Genomic DNA, 20,862 nt, shown 5'->3' on the forward strand with positions numbered 1-20,862 from the left:
TCTTTATTACAGCACGAAAAAGGCTTATACGGTCATTCAGCTAGTCCAACATGTACTTCAGTCATTCCTCCCCTAATTTGTCTATACAGTGCAGTATTTGAAATAACATAATGGAAGTTAACCAGAAATCAAGTTTGTACTGCATTGCATGTAGAAGCAATAAAAAGCAATATAGTTTCAATTGAAATATTTACATCATTAATATTGCCCAAGGCAAATTAAGAGCAGCATTATCAGATATTTTCCTCCCACTTCAGAATTTTGGTTTGAATGTAATTCTTGGTACATAAAATGTGGTTTTGAAAAGAATTGTGGTTTGGACTAGTGAGCATTCAAGAGTTTGAATTTTGTAGTACCAGAAAAATTCTTCTCTAGAGCATATCTGGCCTCACACATCTGTTGTTTTCCACAGACCCATTTGCCATCTTATTATATACACTAAATTCAACAGGGTTAGAAATGCAACCTAAGGGTCTGAGTTTTAATGGAAGGTATTTTTCTCCGCACAATATATGTCTCATGTCATTATAACTCTCATCCAGCTAAAGGAACTAAAGCTTCCCTAATGACTTAGAAGACTGAATTCATGCTTGACAAAGGACCTGAAAAGTGGACATCAGCATTTTAAATACATTTCTATTTCAGCTGATAGTTTTACATTAAACTGAACATCTGTATGCTCATGGGACACATCTGGAATTGTATTTCACTCATGCAGACCAAATTCAGAGATGGTGTAAATGGTGGTGCAAGGGTGAGATTGCAGCAGGGAAAGCAACCAACAGGATGGTATAAGATGCAGGCCCTTCCCATAGTTTAGCTTACACCCTCTGATCGCTTGATTTTTCTGTCCTACAATTCCACCCTCCTCACATTACAGCAACACTTACCCACTCAGATTTACACCACCACTTGCATCACACTTCTGAATTTAGCCCAAGACGCCGATTTGGTACATTTTGGTTTGCTATGAAGCATTAACAGCAGCAGAGAGAGAAAGGCTGATGAAACATTCTTCTATACCAGGGGTTCTCAAACTGGGGGTCGGGACCCTTCAAGGGGTCGCGAGGCTATTACATGGGGGGTTGCGAGCGGTCAGCCTCCGTCCCAAACCCCGCTTTGCCTCCAGCATTTATAATGGTGTTAAATACATTAAAAAGGTGTTTTTAATCGATAAGGGGAGGTTGCACTCAGAGGCTTGCTATGTGAAAGGGGTCACCAGTACAAAAGTTTGAGAACCCCTGTACACATATCTGCTTATTGGTTACTTTAGGGATTTCTGGATCCCTATATAAAAATCAGTAAAAGTTTAAAACAAAAAACTTACAGGTATACCATGTTTGTGTCTAAGTCAATGCAAACAACATCCTGTGGTGGATCATACAGATCAAAGTATCGTGAATCAACTCCAACTATAAATGGAACAGGAGCACTGAGCACTGCTGCCAGAGACAAAGGACACAGGGGGATGTATGGACACTGCCACTGAAATGGAAATATCATCTGAAGGAAAAATGAAATGAAACCCATGTATTAAACAGGACAACACAGATATCGTACAATAAAAAACAAGTGAAGTTGGTGAATACAGGAAACAAACAAAAATACTAAGAGCTGTGTTACAGTCAACAACTCAAGCCACTGTCAAGGTTGCCTCACAGGTTCTTCAGTGCACTTTTTAAAGGGCTGCACAACAAACTATAGCAATTCTAATAGTTATAACCATTAAAACTGAGACCTAATCATAATGGACATTCACAAAATGCCACTGCTGTAAAACAGCTATTTAGGGCAATCACACATTAATTTACAGTCAAATATTAAATATATTAGCCACTCCTGAAGGCATCAGGAAAATTCATTGAGGAAGCAGGAATTTCATGGATTTCTGCTATAGTTCCTTCACCAACTGTGCTTGCAATATCCTCAACCTGATACGTCCACATTTAATTTGCTTTGCACTGGAAGTGAAAATGCACTTGAAAAATATATTGTTAACCTGATTTAACCTAATCTGCAAACATTTTACTAAAAGTTAAAAAAAACGTTGATAAGACCCCCCCAAGAGGAAAAATATAGCTGCAGTGAAGTGTGAACAATATGGCATTAACTAAAGATTTCAGAAACCAAAGAAGATCTGAGCTTCAAACTTTGCTATTCCCCCACCAAAGAGAGAGAGATCATGAACATCATAAGTATAGGATTCAAGAGAACTGTAAAGCTAAAGAGAGGTTCAGAGTAGAAGGTTTCTTCTCAAGTTTTAGGCTGAAGTTTCTTGCAATTAATTTTGGTTCAGAAAAGGGACTGTTTATTTCAACAAGAGTTGATTGAGCCATGTGAGTTTATGCAAGTGTTTTTCTGTGTTATTGTAATAACTCAAGTGTTTTTTTTTTGTTTTTTTTAAACACACTTTCCATTAATTTAATCCACAAAGAGACCATTATTATTGGCATAGAGACAGACATCTGGTTCAAAAGTACATCCCCAGTGTCTCCTGAGGCATTTGAATTTGGATGTACAGATCTCTAGAGAGTCTGTAAGAGTTAGGTCCCAACTCCCAGGTACCTTCCTTGTGCCCAAAGATTTCCTGTGGTACCACTCCTGAAGGACACACAGACCCTTCTCTAGGACCTCTGACCTGTTATTTGTGGTCTCTGACTTCCCAAGAAGTCAGCATTCCATTACCTTGGAAAGCATCAACCATTAAATACCCCAGAAGCAATTGTCAAGGACTGCAAAGAGTCAGCAACTTAAATAAAACAAAGAACAGTGGCATTTAATATAAACACAGTAACACAAAAAGATTGCAAGCTCTTTTTGTCACAGTTTGGCTGAGACTAGGCATGAGCATTTTCAAGCCAAAAGGAGGGGGTTTGGGGTCAACTCTAGAAGGTAATGAAAAAGAGTGGAAATCATAATGAAAAATTACACTGTGGAGTCAGCAATGACTTCATTCATACACTACTGTACAGAACATCCTGTACTTACAGCGACTACAGCTTCGGCTACTCCAGTCAGTACAGCTGGTCTCAGAGAGTGCAGCAGGATCTTGCCCTCTAGCAATACAAAGAGTAACAAAGTAGCACAGTTTTCTGGTCCAAGATTCATCAGCAAAGTACTGAAGTTTGCTCCACTAGGAAGAGAAGAGAAGATTACTTGGATCCAAACAGTAGTGTTCAACATACAGCTAAAGATATAATAATTGCTACAGCAACAGCAATCAAAATGCTGGGCATTTACTGGGAACTATGACTGGCTGAGAGGAGTTGTTGGCTTCAATTCATGTCATTTTGAATAGCTAGTCAATAACCACCACCTCACTACATGATTTTCACTTTTGCAAACAAACTAAATCCAAGGGAACCTCTTTAAAATAGCTTCAGTAAATTGTTCTTTGTTATGTTTATGAGTTTCCTGTTACGTGCATGAGCAGCTGTCAGCCGAACTTGCTATGAAATAAAATAGGCATTATGAAAGGAAGGCCTGTTTGGCTAGTGAATGTTCCAGCTATGCAGATATCTGGCATCACTGTTTAGGATGGAATAATTCAATCAGTTCATCAAAAAACTATACCCATTCATTCCAGGGGTCTAACATCACAGGTTCTAATTGCAGCTGGGTCAACTCAATCCTTCATATTTCTGAGATAGATACAAGTTTAATTCCATGCAGTTTAGTTTGTGCGCTTTTTTTTTTGTTTTGTTTTGGGTAAGCGATGTGTGGACATTAAAGATTCTTGACACTTCATACCAAAGAGATGGGGTTTACCCTCCTGTCCTGGAGCAAGAGTGTCTCTTTATGCACCATGCCACTGTGCAGTTTGCTGACTGGCTGCTATTCTCCACCATTAAGGTAGATACATTCCAAAGGTGCTCGACACTTGTCATTTGCAAATAACTCTTTGGGATCCTCCAGCATAGGAGGTACAATATAAAAACAAAAGTTTCCAGAGAAGATATTTGTTTTCCAGTCTGAACAAAGGTTGAGTGAAGTGTTAAAACTAAAAAGGAAATTTGTAAATATAAATATGTATACTACAAGTTTAAACTGTGCGTACAGGGCTCCAGAAAAGAGAAGGCTTCAGACTGCTTTTGCAGAGAACATGCCAGCCTCTATGACTATACAAATACATCTTTAGACTCCTTCCACTGTGCTTGCACAAGTATGCACACTACTTGATTGTGGCCATCAGCATTGTACTCTCCCCCATGGATTAGAAGGGTGGGAAAAGGAAGTAAAACAACAAATAGTCTCTGTTGCAAAAGCAAAATACGGAGATCATGACATATAACTCAGTTACCAAAATATCAACTATTTAAAAAAATAATCACTCTGAGCTAGCAATCTCTGCTCAAAAGAGATCCTACACTGAGCCAGCAAGCAATCATCTGCTGTTCATATATAGTAAGTATTCAAGCCTTATTACTCCCTCATACGTGATGGAGTTTGTACACTACTTTTCCACACAAACTGCTTTATAAATATACGGTGTACATATATTTGATCTTTTACAATTATCTGAAATTTAAATTATATTATGGTAAAGTTTTATTTTCTCTTATGCTTCATCCCCAGCCCATTTAAAAAAAAAAAAACCCTCATCAATAAGCTGTATAGAATTTAAACATTGTTAATGTTACCTGAGTGGCAAGGGTGTAGAAACTGGTTGAGACAATATTAATGCATCATGGGCAGAAAGCTGAAAAAGGTGAAAACATTAAATGGATTTGTGTGGCAACTCAAGACAGTACAATATTCCAATCAAAGTTTACGACAGAATATTCTAATGGCACAGCAGGCACACTAAAGGCAGTATGTCACAATGCTATGCAGAGAGATATTATCAGAGATAACCCTTGAAACTTCTTGACCCAGTGAACAGAAGACCCAGAGTAATCATTGAGACAACTCACAGAAGTTACAAGGAGCAGTCTGTGACATAGCACTGAACATTCAACCACTGCCTGATGATTAACAGAGTGGCACTACAGATACTTCAAGAGGGGTGGCTCATCTAAGAGACTTCAGGGTGGGTGGGTAGGTGAAAGAAGAAATATGGTACAGTAAAGGGTGCCTACAAAATAAAGAGGTAAGTAATGGAAATTTGAGGAACCAGAAGAACATTCTACTGCCAGTTTCATGATTGTAAATCTGTAAGAGCTCCCCTGGACTTTCAAGTGCACTACTCCAAATTTACAGAGCTGTAAGAGAGGAGCATTTGGCTCCTTGTGTAAAAAGTAGCTCTAAGGCTGAGGACAGAAGCCCAAAGGAAGAACCCACACTTTCAGTGCCTGGGAGAAGGAAGGGCCACCCCACCTTTATAACCAGAAAAAGTAGTAGATATTTTGGTTACCTGTACAAGGATTCTTGGTCTTTGAGGTGAAGGGAAAGGTATATTGTGCATGAAATGGGATATGTGCCTGAAAAGAATATTAAAATAAATAAATAAATAACAGTTTTCAATTCAGCAAATTCAGTTTTAAGTATAGCAGACAGCCTTTCATCGGGTTTGCTTTTACGTATTTTCTTTTTTTCCCCCCTCTCTTTTTTAACTCCTTTAAAGCAGTCCAGAGGAAGGTTTGCAAAGTCACTTACACACCTAACTGCTGTAGGACAACAGGGAAGAGATTCCTCAAGTGTCCTACAGCAAGAGGAAACTGCATTTAACTATAATATTGTGTCAAGCATCAATTATTCAGCATATGAGACAACAGGTGAAAGGTACACATTTTAAAATTCAAAGTTAAGATGCCATTTTAAAAATAAATGTGTTAAAAGAACCCACTTACCATGCCTACAAAATGCATTCTGATTATTAATACCACATGCTCAGGTTGTGTGCGTTTAGAACCTATGGCAAATGTAGGTTTTATTGGTTTTTTTTATTGCAGTGAATATTTTTCCAAATAAACAACACTAAGTGGAGGTAAAAAGAGTATACTGCATACTACTTGCAAACAGGTACATTTAATCTGGGGATTAAATGACATGGCATTGTCCCTCCGAACACAACCTCCCACCCCCTCAAAAAAATTATGAAAAATGGACCACTACCATCACTCTTTATTCTATCCATACTCTAATGACAGCAGGGCATTTCTCATTGCCTGCTAGCTCACTTAGAACAGTGAGTTTGGTCATGCTTCACACTTATGTGCCTCAACCTTTCATAGGTGTGACTTCCAAGAGGGAGAGTTTCCTTGCCTAATTCTTGGCTTCTCCCTGATCAAAGTTTTTAACATTTCACTCATCCCTATGCCATGCAGCCAACAAGGGGGTCAATTAGCACTAACTGTGGCAGTTTAATTATTTTGACTTGTCCACTAGGAACTGGACACAGACCATCCCACTCTTATCAAACACTGTAGTATGGTTAATAGCTGTAAAACAGTGGTAACACTTGGTCATTACAGACCCTGGGCTGAATTCGAACTGGCAGTCTAGAAGTCAAAAGCTCTATATTTCATTGATTAATGCAGCTTCCCCAATATTTTATTTAAATAAGTGGAACACTGGTAAAGTTATTCTCACCTCCCTCACAGCCTAGTTTGAGATCATTTTGGGGCATGGAGTGGGAAGGGGTTGTCAGTGTCATTAACGAATCTTGATGGACGTTGATCCTACGTTTAATCCAAACTAACTTCATGGCTAATAGTCAGTAATACTCCATTCTCAATTAAAATTAAGTCATCTGAGATCTTTTCATTGGTTTTGGTTAGGTCAGGAGATTACTGAGAAGATTGATACAGTATGATATTCTCTGATCTCAAGCCACTGTAAAAACCCATCTTTGGAAAAATCCCCAGGGAACAGGGAACTATCAACTTAAGGTCATCTGCACTTATTTTTGTTTATATCTTTTGAGACATGATTACACAACACAGAACTAAAAGCTCCAATAGCTTATAGTTTTCAAAGATACAAAATCTTAAATCGCTACTTTTAATATTGTAGGTGGTATTTGAATCTAGCTACATTACTAATTCAATTACCATTTTAGCAGTGTACACCATACCTTAACAGATAAATTGTAGCTTAAACCATCATTTCTATATTTCAAGCATTTTTAGGCTGTAATTGTACAGCAAAGTTACTTTAACACCTGTCTTAAAAGGAGAGATGCATTAGTTATTAGCCCAGTCTTAAAAAACCATAATAGCCCATCCCGAAACATAATAGCATATTATTCCATAATCACTAATCCGAATAACCAAGATCTAGTAAATCTCCAGTCTCAGTCTGGTAAATTGGTGGTTAGGAGGCACAGAGAAGAGTTTCACTGATGACAGGAATCAAATATCAGTGCTGATCTACAGGTCAGATTCATCCAAATGTATCTTCCCATTAATAGGATTAGTCTCCTCTGTACTCAGTTAACATACACAGTTGTCTAATACGGTCTTCACTACTTGCAATGGGTTGTACAGAGATCATTTAGTTAAGATTCATAAAAATGCTCCAAAGGCCTCCTTATCCGTACATAAATTGCTACAAAAATATCTCCTTTCACACATTCTTAGCGTGTAAAGAAAGTAAATATTAGCAGCTCTGGCACTTCAAGGGCACAGTGGGAGACACAAAAGATACCACCAAGCGGCATATTGACTTTTAGATGTCCTTTCCAAAAACAAAACCAAAAAAAGGGGCTGGGGGGAAGAGCGCCAAAGTCTACACTGAATCTTCTGATGAAATGTAACCAATAAAACCAATGACATGGTCTCCCTAAAAGTGTCATTTCTTGAAGTGTGCCATTTCTGTAAGTATCAATATTTCCAGCACATATGCCACTTTTTTCTAGTGTTGTGAATTAGTTTGTTAGGCATATGATGGGAGACATGAAATCTTGTTCCGTATAGAGATGGTCATGACCACTCTACATTAATTGCTGATTTTAAAAATAGCCTAAATATGCATCTTTAAATATCCTTAGGGTTCCCTGTTTATACCCTCAATGACTTCATACCAAATCAGTTCATTTTAAAAGAACAGATTTATTTTTCTAAACTGCAGTGCTGCAAATCTAAAGTGAAGATCTAAAAATCTAGCTGTTTTTTGCCTCTTCTGTCACCAGTAAGAGAACATGAAGACAGAACATTAATAAATGAGGCAGGAAAATATCCAGTCCACTCCTCATAGCCATATTGGCTCTACAGTAGTGCTAACAGTAGGAACAAGTAATTTTTGTCAATTCAGTAAAAGCCATATAGTACAGTCAAGAGTACAGAACAAATACACCAAGTAAGAAGGTGCCATTTACATATGGTCACCTCACTTTTTGAGCTACATCTACATTTAAGTGCCTTGAAACATTAATTTATTTGGAAGATGCCAAACATACTTTTCAATTGGAAGAGGATGAGGCCCAGAGACAGAGAGCTTGTAGATGAACATAAGAAATTTTCGAAAGGCTTCGAAGAAAGGCCAGTGAGAGAGAAGGCAGATGCACGTGTTGGAATTGATGGATTTGGAAGTAACCACTTTTCTCTCCACAGCTGTCAGGAGACCCAGCTGCATACACTGTTTTTCTGTTAGCAGCTCCCGGGAATAAGGCTCATAAAATTGAATAGCAGCACCATACACCTAAAGGATAAAACAAAACAAAAAACAAACAAACCCACAAACAAGCAAATGGTTATGCCCAACATTAAACAGAAAGTTGGGTTTGATTTCTTTAAAATACTCTTCATCCTTTTTGCTATGTGTTTGTACAATGGGGCTCAAGTCCATAAGTACCACAAAGGGGCCATAGTCCATGGCTGGGGATCCTAGACACAATATACATACACACACACACACACACAAAATGGAATATTTGGTTCTATATTAAAGCATCCTTATGAATATAGAAATATGAACTTTTAAGTTTACTATTTCTCTGGTCTCTCCCCCTGCCCTCAAAAAAGTTTACATATAATAAACTAACAACATCAAGAAGGAACCCAGAGCTTCTATGCTATCAAATAGCACCTTCTACACAACCCAAACCAATTTAGAAAACTGTTCTGTTTATGAACATTTCCATGTGGTGGTTGCACTACACATAAAACTACACAGGAGCTTGTCGTTTAGAACCCATTTTACATAGACTTTTGACAGAAGAGTGACTTTTCCTAACACTCCCAACCTTGCCTGCCAAAGTTTCATGTTAATTGAAATATACTGGAAAACTGATAATGCAAGATCAATAACTGATACCCTAAAATATGTTCCTTATAAAGGAAAAAGATTAATACAGATTTCACTTGTCCTTTGGTCAACAAGGATTACTAAAGTGGCGAAATGATTTGGGGCTTCTTGGATGACCATGGAGCAATATTAGAGCCAGGTACTGTGGGATGAGATCAACAGAAACTAAACCTAAATATTATTATAAATGAAGCAACTGAAGATCCCCTTTTCAGTTGAACATCTTTTCTAGAGATGGATTAAAACTTCTTTTGCCCACATGGAGTGAGAGTTTGGATTTCTTGATCCATCCAGGTCCTGCAATTTTAGTTCTATGGAACCATAACTGTATGCTTCATTCCCATGGGACTAAACACCACAAAAAACTCTTCATATTATTTCCTTCCTGCCTGCCTGTCCCTTGCCTTCCTATAGGCTCAGCCACCTCAAGCTCTGCATAGGCACTGTCACGCCAGTGTTCATTTTGGGGCTGGTTTCCTACGTGCTTTTTTGTGTATTTTGGACATATTTCAGAATTCCCCCCAAAGTTTCTAGAAGCAAGACTAATTACTCGAAGGGGAAAGGAGATTATTTTAGCTACAGTCAGTCACAAGTGACCAGGAGGATTTGTATTTCCTCTTTCCACAATAAATCCAAAGGGCATAGGTGACAGACATTCAGTAGGATAACTGAAATTTCTCAAATACTGAAGCAGCAATGTATATTTTCTCTCCATACCAATTGAATTCTAGCTTTGGATAAGTCCTGATATCAACCATTAAAAAAAACAAAAACCAACAAATAAACCAACACAATACTCAATCATACCTTTTCTGCAGAAGAACCAGTCAGGACAAATGTTGAAAACACTGGTAATGGGTATTTGGTTTGAGGATCCCAGCATTCAATAGTGGCTCCCATAGGAAGGCAGAAAAGAGGTACAGATTCTGACAATGGGAATGACTCATAATCATCCTCTGGATATCTGAAAATTAAGCCTTTTTTGGGAAAAAGGAAAGAAAGATTGACAAGTGCATTTTCAATGCTCTGCAAGCCTTGAACAAAATAACAGCAGTATATTTTCTACAGCTATACATTAAGATCTACTGCTAACCAGACATCATAGCTGCTTATATAACCTTAAGTGGGGCGGGGGAGAATTCCTGTTAAACTGCACGAGACTAAACAATCTAATGTGGATTTCAAATATCCATGTACGTTTAAAACTCACTTTTTGTAACAGTTCAAACAATTCCAAATTGTAAACTTTGATAACCGAATATCTGGCTTTAAACTACATAGGAGCTGCTTAAAACTTATTCTACACTAGCAATGCCTTGCTGAGCAGAATTAATGTTCCATTGAATAGAAACCTGAACTCACTGATAGGCTGTCTACTTTAAAACTTTAATTAATTTATGTTAATTTGGTAATTTAACTGCTAGTACCACTGAACACCTTTTGGGCAGTATTTCTGGCTGACGGATACTCCTGAATTCCTAGAAACACTGCACCAATGTCACTTATCTTGGTTATTATATAGCACCATCCACCCTAGTATCTATGGTTTACAACTCCACTCAGGAAATAAATGTTGGCAATTTATTCCATTCTATGGGCAAAGGAAGAGGCTTGTCCCTAGACTTCTGATGTCTTATGCTCCATAAGCCCAACTGGGAAGGTCTCTTTTTTAAAAAAACTAATGCTACTTCCACTATTTTAGTGTAAATTCACAGACAGATTTACACGTAGAGATTTTCCAGCCAGTTCTTGGTTGGGACATTCCTCAGCCCCTCTCCTTCACTTAAAACAGGTGAACAGATTGCAGGAGAGGACAGAAGAAATGCACCTAGCTTCCATGGTATATGCAAAATGCTCTGATGGTTGTGAGGAACACAAATAAAAACAAAGATTGTCTGGAACCTCCAACCATTTCTTACTCCCCACCATCCCCAAAAATACAAACAAAATAAAGAGAAGCTTTTTGCTCACTAAAAGCAAATATAAATATTTGCTAAACTGAGTTAAGGATACCTGGCTGCAGAGTCTGCCAAGACAAGCCATAAAAATAAAGGAAACAAGCAGCAAAGTCAGTACAGAACACAACCAACTGCTTGTAATAGCGGTAGTCATTTGGTAGTGTATTACACCTGATCTCAGACTGAGCTGGCTTCCAATTTCCTTCCAAGTGCAATTAAAAGTTAACCGCTAAGTGTCAGACATCTCACAAGGCACCCAGACACATGGCAGTAATTCAGTGCCTCTCCAGAGCCCTGCTAAAATATAACTTATCCAGGTAGTCTGCTGGGATTCCCTTGCAGTTTCTTCACCTGACTAGACAACGAATAACAAGCAGCCAATGTAGTTAACCCTCTGCTCTCACTGCTCCTCCTGTTAAATCCAAGCCAGTTGGGAGGTGGCTATTCCAAGCTTCCGCCATGATTTTTTAAACCCCTCCTCAACAATCAACACTCCCAGCTATGCCCCCGCTCAAACTACCCTAGGGCCCCCCTTCAACTTCCCAAACACCACCTCTCCCTGGCAGTCTGTCTCAGTCTCCATCATCCTGGCTCCTACAAACCCCACACCTGCTACTGAAGGGTGCACAGGACTAGGCTCCTGCCTCATTTCCATCTGCTCTCAGCATGCAAGTCTGTGGGGGGTGGACTACTTGTTCTCAATGGTGAGAAACATCACACATGGAGCTGCATAAGCATTATGAAGTTGTGTTTGCTCTCTACAGCCTTTCATCATTTAATTCCCCTCCATCTACACACTACATCTCAGATGTGTCCGCTGGCAGTCACTAGATTTGACCAACAGGGAGCTAAAGTGAGGACCTTCTCAGTGGTGGGCCCTGAACTCTAATCTTAGCTTGTTTAACAAAGGCCAAGTTGATCTACCTTTAGAGCTAGGTACAAGCTTTATATGTTTGCTCAGGATTTTGCCGGGGAAGTGGGATAAGCTGAGGAAAGGATTATAGGAATTCATTTTGGTTGACGTTTGTCAATGGTTGTTATATATTGGATCTCTACCCTGAGAGCAAAGTTAATAAGTCGAAAGAATAATTTAAAATAAAGTTAGGCAGGACACTTATGTACTTCTGCTAATATATTTAGGTGCTCTTATTTGCAAAAACTTACCAGCTTTATATGCTATTGAGTTAGAAGCCGGCATAGACTTCTTATAACAGAGGTACACACTGGACCCCCACTGTAAGACACAAATTAAGTCTCATCAAAACCCACAGAGACAGCATCTGAATGGAGCAGTACAGGTTAAGTGTTTGAACCTATTTACAGTTATACCCAAAGCAGAGACATTTAAATAAAAAAATGTTAGAGGAAACGTTGGTGTTCATCAGCCCAACAAGTAACAATACATCAGGAAATTCAGAGTTAATACTGTGCCCTTTATCAAAGGTCATGATTAAAAAGACACCCACTGTTCTGTGGCCAACAAACAATGGAACAAGTACAGGTGAAATAAAGCAACTGCAGCCTTCACTTCTGCATTTCCTTCCTTTTGTCATTCAAGTCAGACCCTTAGAGGGACATCATAAGCTTTTACAGAATCTGAGACCAATGGAAATATTTCCACAGTGTTTGGTTTGTTTTTTGGGGCTTGGGGTATGACAATGTATACAAGTGTTTTTAAAACAGATTTCCCTGCAGTGTTGGAAAACTAAAGGAGTGTTGCACTAAGGCCATGTCTAAACTATTGGCACTACAGCAGCACAGCTGCAGCATGCTGCTGTAGCATAGGCATTTCTGAAAAGGGTTTCTCCATCAATGTAGGTAATTCACCTCCCTGAGCGGCCATAGCTAGGTTGCCTTGACCTAGCCAGATCTACACCCAGGGTTTGGGCGGCTTAACTACGATTCTCAGGAGTTTTTCACACTGCAAGTGACATAGCTAGGTCGATCTAAATTTTAAGTGTACTCTACAGCTCAGAAACTGAAGGCAAAGCAGACTATAAACAAAAGTAAAACTAATTTCATTGATGTACTGTCCAATGGAAAGTCCAAGCAAGGAATATAAGCAGTGAACTGTATTCTCTGACTTTTAAATAAAAAAGCGTTATCAGTAACAGAGGTAAAGAAATGTGTTTACAGTGGTTTTTTGTACTGGCCCTTAACTACCACTAAGGAGGTTTGTTTTTCCCTTTTCCTTTTAAAGGGGAATGGTGTGTCAACATGCAAATTGAGAAAATCCTAGTTAGTTAATGAAAATAATCCTGGCAGAAGCTTCCAAGGAGAAACTGAAACAACAAGAACTCAAAACTAACATGACAAGTCATACTGAGAATGAAAATATATTCACAGTAGAAGACACACATTAATAACAGCATTAAAAAGAGTCCAAAAGCCTTCCTGTTTTGTCCCTTTTCGTTTTAGAAAGGCCTAAAGTTTTAAAATGTCATTTATTCTCACCATGCCACAATTTAAGTTCTTATCAACTTTGCAGAACGTATGGGGAGGCGTTTCTCCTTTGCTGGTAACAATAACACAGATATCTGTTACAGCCAAGGAATTCTGAGGCCGTACTGGAGAAGCCCTTCGATAGGTAATAAAGATTCGTTGGGAAGTAGCTGAACTGTTGTTAACATTGGCACAACGACCGTAGGGAGTAGCTTGGATCACCTCACAGCCTAAAATTACACGTTCCTTCCCTTCATATAGAACTCTGCAGATGAGGGAAACAAATAGAAAGATACAAACATTACACACAGATACATCATGTTATTTGTGCAGATACATGCATGCTGTCTTTCTAGGACTGCAATTAGCTTTGCACACCAATAGTAAATAACAACTGATGTGTGAGAAGTGTACATTTCAGTCATCTTAACCATAGTCTCACAATAGCACGAGGTGTGAGGTATGTGAAAATACACACTAGGCAACTGGCCTAAGCAGAGAAACTTTTAAAAAGGGGACTTCAGTGGGAGTGGCAAGTCTTCAGCAGTAGGTGTGTGACTTTCGGACACCAAGTCTGAAAGTTTGGCCCTAAGTAATTAACTAAAGGAACAGTGGCGGCATTGCACTGTCAGCTGTCAAAGGAAGCTTTCACAATTTTTCCTCACACTATATCTAAACATGTCTTATGCTAGGAGTTATTCCTTTTCAGAAGTACTAAAATGTTACCAAATTCATTCCAAGCTCATTTCAATTATTTTTAAGGGACTATTAGAAAAGACTGAAATTTGCTAGCTTGGTCAGCTTTTAGAGAAGTGGGCCAATCAAAGTTTGGCTTCATTGTTTCTCTGGTAATTTTTTTTGTAGGGGTTCTTAATCTCAAACACTAGCCAATTAAAAGGATTATATTTTCTGTTTAGTATGCTGGGATAACTGCTAACTTCCAGGAGTAGAAAACTCTAAATATACTCAGCATGGAGAACAGTTGCTTGAATATGAACAGTGGCAAGAAAGGCAGAATTCAAACTGTACCAAATCATATTTCTAAAATAAATAAAATAAATAAATAAATAATAATAAAACATGCAAGTTTTATCTTCCCCCATCCAAAAGAAAGCAATTGTTCTGTCTAATCAGACCTCCATACTACTCATATACCGTATATACTCGTTCATTAGCCCGTTAGTTTATAAGCCGACCCCCCCACCCCCCCAAAATGGATAGGTAAAAATAGCAAAAACTGTATGACCCTTTCATAAGCCGAACCTATATTTCGGGGGTTGGCAAACATTGGCTCCTGGCCCATCAGGGTAAGCCGCTAGCGAGCCTGGACGTTTTGTTTACCTGGAGTGTTCACAGGCATGGAGCCCTTCAGCTCCCAGTGGCCACAGTTTGCAGTTCCCAGCCAATGGGAGCTGCAGGAAGTGGGGCCACTTCCCTCAGCTCCCATTGGCTGGGAACGGCAAACCGTGGCCACTAGAATCTGAGGGGTTCTGTGCCTGCAGATGCTCCAAGTAAACAAAACCCTGATGGGCTGGGAGCCAAAGTTTTCCAACCCCTGCTATATTTTAAAAGTTGGCATCACAAGAAACACTCAAAAGTTTTGCTAGAATTATTTTAATGTAATCTAACGAAAAGCCTGTTATAATAACTGAACAAATATGTATTCACCTTCAAAATTACAGTCAATATTTAAAATCAGTAAACGGATATTTAAAACAAGTAACTTAGAACAATATGAGACTTTAAAAAGTCTTAAAATCCTTCAAAGTCTGAATCAGTCTCTGATTCACCAAACAGTTCATTAAACTCTGCTTCAGTCACAGCTGTACCTGCATTGTCATTGTAGATGTGGGCAGGGTTGTCTTCAGACTCAGATTCCTTCTCATCAGCCTCTGTTGTGTCATCATCAAATATGGCATCATCTTCTGACCCACCGAGTGCACTGCTGATACAGCATTTCCAAAATGATTTTTCTATAATTTCCGAGGGAATGGACATCCACGCGCTCTTGATCCACTGGGCGACCAGATTGATTTCGGGCTTCATAAGTTTCCCGCCTTTTGTCAACTTCACCATGCCTGAGCATATCCTGGTCTCTTATTCCATACTTTTTCCAGCCATTCAATAGTCCCACTTTCATCCACCCATCCCTTTTCATATGCACGTACAATGACACCAGCAGGAAATTTCATGTTTTTAGGCAAGGTTTTTCTTTTGCAAAATCAACAGGAGGGAGCTTTGATCCATTTGCCAAACACGATAAAACCACTGTAAAATGGATTTTTTCCATGGCAAGTGGTTTTAATGAAAACTGTTTTTTCCACCAACACCTGTTACCGTTCTGTTAATTGGGAGATCGAATGTCATCGGTGTTTCGTCCATATTTCCTATTTGTGACAGTTCAAATGCATATCCCTTTCGATATTTTAAAATAAACCTTTGGAAAGATTTGATTTTTTCTTCCAGGTCTCTCAGCAGTTTTTGCGCTATCTTTGTTTGCTGACAAAGACAGAGACCATGACGGTTCATGAAGCGAGTACAACAACCTGCTGATGCGACAAACATTGACAGCTTTACCGACTTGTATTTGTCGTCTTTTGACATCTGCAGAGCACGCAAATGAATTCCAGTTCTAGTGACAGTGTACCCATTTTGTTGATCTTCAACAACCCAATTATTGAGATCTTTCTCCAGCTCAGGAAATGAAGATGTCCTCATTGGACATTTTTTCTTGCTTCTTGGCATGTCTTTTAGTGTTGTTTTATTTTTCCCCCCATTCTCTTGCTTCTCATTGATACAGAATTCACGAGCAGCGGCACAATTGTTTGCTTCTGCATATTCAACAACTTTAAGTTTGAACGCTGCATGATAAGCAGACCGTTTTCTTTTGATTTCACCGTTAATCTATTTTCATACTAGTATTTAAAATTAACATTATAATAGTTATAGATTTTGTAGGACTTTATATAGCAATGTCACCTGCTTTATCACTGTCAAATTATTATTGTTCTTTGTTTATTTCAAAGCAGCCCTGTAGATTGACGTCTGTGGTGATAACAGGCTATTTAAATTTTATTAGAGATTCCATCGATTCTGCACATTATATATTCATATTGGCTCAAGACTTATGAGGTCCATTGGTAAAAATGCATAAAGAGATCAAATTACACAGCAGCAGACTGACACCAGTGCTATAGTACTATCGTTCATTGTATTTTTCTGATTGACTTGTAAGGTGAAGAATTTTATGAAAGGCATGGGTCAAGTGTCATGCAGATCTGCAGCACTGCTCTTTTAGTATTCCTTTCAAGCCAACCTAGTCCACTAAACAAAGCCTTTGCAATTTTAAAAGGCTGCAGTATTGACATCAATAAATGGGTCGGCAAACTTTGGCTCCCGGCCGTCAGGGTAAGCCGCTGGCGAGTCAGGACGTTTTGTTTACCTGGAGCGTCCACAGGCATAGGTCGCCACTTCCCGCAGCTGGGAACAGCAAACCGCAGACACAGGGAGCTGAGGGGCTCCATGCCTGCAGACGCTCCAGGTAAACAAAACGACAATGTATTTGATACTCAATGATTCCATAGAGTTTAAAATCATCGAATTTTGGTGTAGACCAGTTTATAAGCTGACCCCCGCTCTTTGATGCGTCACTTTTTTACCAAAAATATTCGGCATATGAACGAGCATATACGGTAATACTTACCGCTTTCAAACAATTTTCAACAATATTCTAAAATCTTAACATGCCTCTTTTGTTTCCCTTGACTAAACATACTTAGTTATGCTGACAATTCTCTTTTTCTTGTTGCCAAGAACACTGGCACCTAGCTTCTATAATCACATATGTTCTTTTATGGTAAGTGGATAGAGTACCTGCAATTATAACTGTCACCAAATATCCTGTGCCAATCACTTCTGTGATATACCACTAATAAGTCTTAAGAGTATACCATGCATTTGTGTCTGTGATTAAAAAAAAAAAAACTAGTACCTACAGTATTACATTCAAGCAAAAAGATCAATTCAACCGAGAGAATGATATACCTTTCATATTACGTCAGCATGTAGCAGGCTAAACCAGTCAGTTGAGCCACAGAAGACAGTTGCACAGTGGACTTCAAAAAGCAATTTTAGTCCATTAAAAGGCCTGATCTTGATCCTGCACCACTGAAATGGACACTAATGGACTGACTTAGTGCCCCTTACTATGAGATTATTTCTTTGGGTTGCTACAATAATAATTTTATGTACATAAGGGCGCAGATGGTGCTGAACGCAATATAAAAATGGATAGAGAGAGCATGCCGTGTATCATATTACCTTCACTTTTGACTTACTTGAAAGGTGAAGTGTTCCTTTTTACCTGGCATGGAAAATTTTAACTGAACAAATTAAGTCCAGCAAAGTTATAAGAAACTGAAAATAGGTCTTAAAATGGGGAAAAAAGTATCAGACTGTTCAAGACAGTATTTCTAAAATGCACCCTTCACGACATTTTTTATGACAAGATGAAATAAATGAAGGGGGGAGGGGGGAGAAATAAAGCTATTCCCAGCAAAATATACAGCATCACCACCATAATAAAATATTGGTAGTCCCATAATTTTAATATTAGCATAAAATATTATCTTCTACTTGAGTTTCAGAGAGGTTTCAATTTAAGGCCTATTTATAGTTCACAAGTGTTTAATTTCACAGATAAAAAAAATTTAAACTATTAACTAAAATAAGTTTATTCTTGAAGCATGTTTCCAACTAGACTTCATCTTCTAAAAGGGGGATATTGCATCCCTCAATCCCCAGGATAAATTCCATACATTTCCAAGTGCTACCAGAGAGATGCTTAAAGATCCCAGAATTAATTATTTCAAACATTTTTAAGACAGGATGTTTAATCAGCCTCCAAAACTGCCTCATCAGGCTCATAAAAAGGAAATTCACTAGGCTAGCAACATGACAAAACCAAACCAGTTCCTGGCTTCATACACAGTAATGAAATCCAGAAGCAGACTATTAAAAGAAGGGTGTTTGTAACATTCCAGACCACAGAATCAAAATTTGATCTTTGGGACATGCAACTGTCAACCACAGCACTTCAGGTTTAGGTCACCCTTCAATACGTGAGCAAAGCCCTCTCTCACCAGTGTGTGATAAGTTTGCTTCTATTGAGTTCAGCTTCCACACAACAACCCCTTTCAGATTTATCAGCAGAGGTGCGGCCCTAATCAGAGCATATAATTTACTCTTGTACAACATTTAGGAGATACACCTTTCGAAGGATAAGAACTGTTCCCTATTTCAGTGATCTCATACTTTGGACTTGCTCCACCACCTAAATCAACGGGAGGGCTTTCCGCTGACAAGATTTAGATCAGGACTTTTACTTGGAATGTAGCCATCCATTTCTTCAGGATAAGTGTCTCCTTCTCAAGTGACTTAGAATGTCTCTATTCACCAAATTCAGTTCATGTCATAGGCATATATTTGGTCATCAAATCTACTAAATTTAAGACACACGTCACAATGCATCAGTCAACAGCACTTAGAGGAAAAAGTGCTGCTTTCCCACAATCAAGGAAATCTGTAAAAATAATTGATCTAAAAACACTAGGAACAATTTAAAATAATACATGGACTACTGCACTGTGTTTTACCATATTCTAGTACAATAGACCCAGGCTCACTCTAGTTTCATTCCTCCTCCTGCTTCAAGCTGAACCTCTGACTCTAATGTCTTTGTATTAAGCAAGTTTCTGCAGCACAGCAACCCTTCCTATCTCTGTTAAAAAGAGTTAGGAAGGCAATTTACAAATATTAAATAGCAGGAGAAGCCAAAGCTAGCGCAAAAAATGTGGTGGTCAGAAGATTTAGGAATGCCATTAAGTTTCTATTTATACTAGCATTATTAAATATCAAAAGGCATAAGTCATTATTTGCCTCATGCAATTATTAATTTTCCCATGTAAAGGTGAAAAACGGGATTCTGTGAAACAGGCCATAAGGCATTATGGAACACTGCAGGTATTACGAAAGCTCCCAATTAAACAGGGTATAGTCCCCTCATTGAGAGGTGGTTTAACTCTCATCTGCTTTGAGATAAAATTTGGTGAAGACAGATTTTTAATCAGTCGATATTTCTGCAGATACTCTTATTAAAAAAAGGTAGACAGTATGAGATGGGTCCAAGACAGGTTACAAGGTCTCCAAAATTATAAGCAGCTGAAAGTCAACAATACTTTTGGAGGATTATTTGTGAAAAGAGCACTCAAGTGCATTTTTCTGGGCTACACAGGACAGGTTACCTTTCCTTATTTGTGCATTTGGAAATGCACATGGCAGAGGGGCACTGCTGGCACATGATGGCATATATCACACACCACACAACAAAAACACTAACCCAGGAACCTATCCTTGCAACAAAGCCCATTGCCAACTCTGTCCACATATCTATTCGAGGGACACCATCATAAGACCTAATCATATCAGCCACGCCATCAGGGGCTCATTCACCTGCACATCTACCAATGTGATATATGCCATGTGCCAGCAATGCCCCTCTGCCATGTACACTGGCCAAACCAGACAGTCTCTATGCAAAAGAATAAATGGACACAAATCAGACGTCAAGAATTATAACATTCAAAAACCAGTCGGAGAACACTTCAACCTCTCTGGTCACTCAATTACAGACCTAAAAGTCGCAATTCTCCAACAACAAAAACAGACTCCAACGAGAAACTGCAGAATTGGAATTAATTTGCAAATTGGACACCATTAAATTAGGCTTGAAGAAAGACTGGGAGCGGATGTCTCATTACACAAAGTAAAAACTATTTCCCCATGCTAATTTTTCCCCCTACTGTTACTCACACCTTCTTGTCAACTGTTTGAAATGGGCCACCCTGATTATCACTACAAAAGTTTTTTTTCCTCCTACTGATAATAGCCCACCTTAATTGATTAGTCTCGTTAGAGTTGGTATAGCAATACCCGTTTTTTCATGTTCTCTGTGTGTGTGTGTATAGATATAGATATAGATATAGATATATTTTCCACTGCATGCATCCGATGAAGTGGGTTTTAGCCCATGAAAGCTTATGCCCAAATAAATTTGTTAGTCTCTAAAGTGCCACAAGTACTCCTCGTTCTTTTTGCTGATACAGACTAACATGGCTACCACTCTACAACCTCATAGGTGATCATAGGACAGTACAGTGATGAGGCCACATAAGTACTTAGATACCAGATAATCCTAAGGACTCTGGTTCAAGCCCTA

At 38.7% G+C, this 20,862-nt stretch overlaps 1 protein-coding gene across 1 annotated transcript in view; it reads right to left on the reverse strand.

Annotated features, from left to right (window-relative positions):
* DENND4C (DENN domain containing 4C) overlaps window positions 1-20,862 on the reverse strand; it is a 108,108-nt gene that overhangs the window by 47,503 nt on the left and 39,743 nt on the right. Inside the window, exons 3-10 of the mRNA XM_065406964.1 lie at window positions 13,599-13,851; window positions 12,309-12,378; window positions 9,994-10,163; window positions 8,339-8,580; window positions 5,354-5,420; window positions 4,641-4,699; window positions 2,989-3,133; window positions 1,328-1,503 (exon numbers count right to left, since the gene is read on the reverse strand). Coding sequence (XP_065263036.1) covers window positions 1,328-1,503; window positions 2,989-3,133; window positions 4,641-4,699; window positions 5,354-5,420; window positions 8,339-8,580; window positions 9,994-10,163; window positions 12,309-12,378; window positions 13,599-13,851 — 1,182 coding nt within the window. The remainder of the gene's footprint in view (window positions 1-1,327; window positions 1,504-2,988; window positions 3,134-4,640; window positions 4,700-5,353; window positions 5,421-8,338; window positions 8,581-9,993; window positions 10,164-12,308; window positions 12,379-13,598; window positions 13,852-20,862) is intronic.

Source organism: Emys orbicularis, chromosome 6 (assembly GCF_028017835.1).
Source record: "Emys orbicularis isolate rEmyOrb1 chromosome 6, rEmyOrb1.hap1, whole genome shotgun sequence".
NCBI lineage: Eukaryota > Metazoa > Chordata > Testudines > Emydidae > Emys > Emys orbicularis.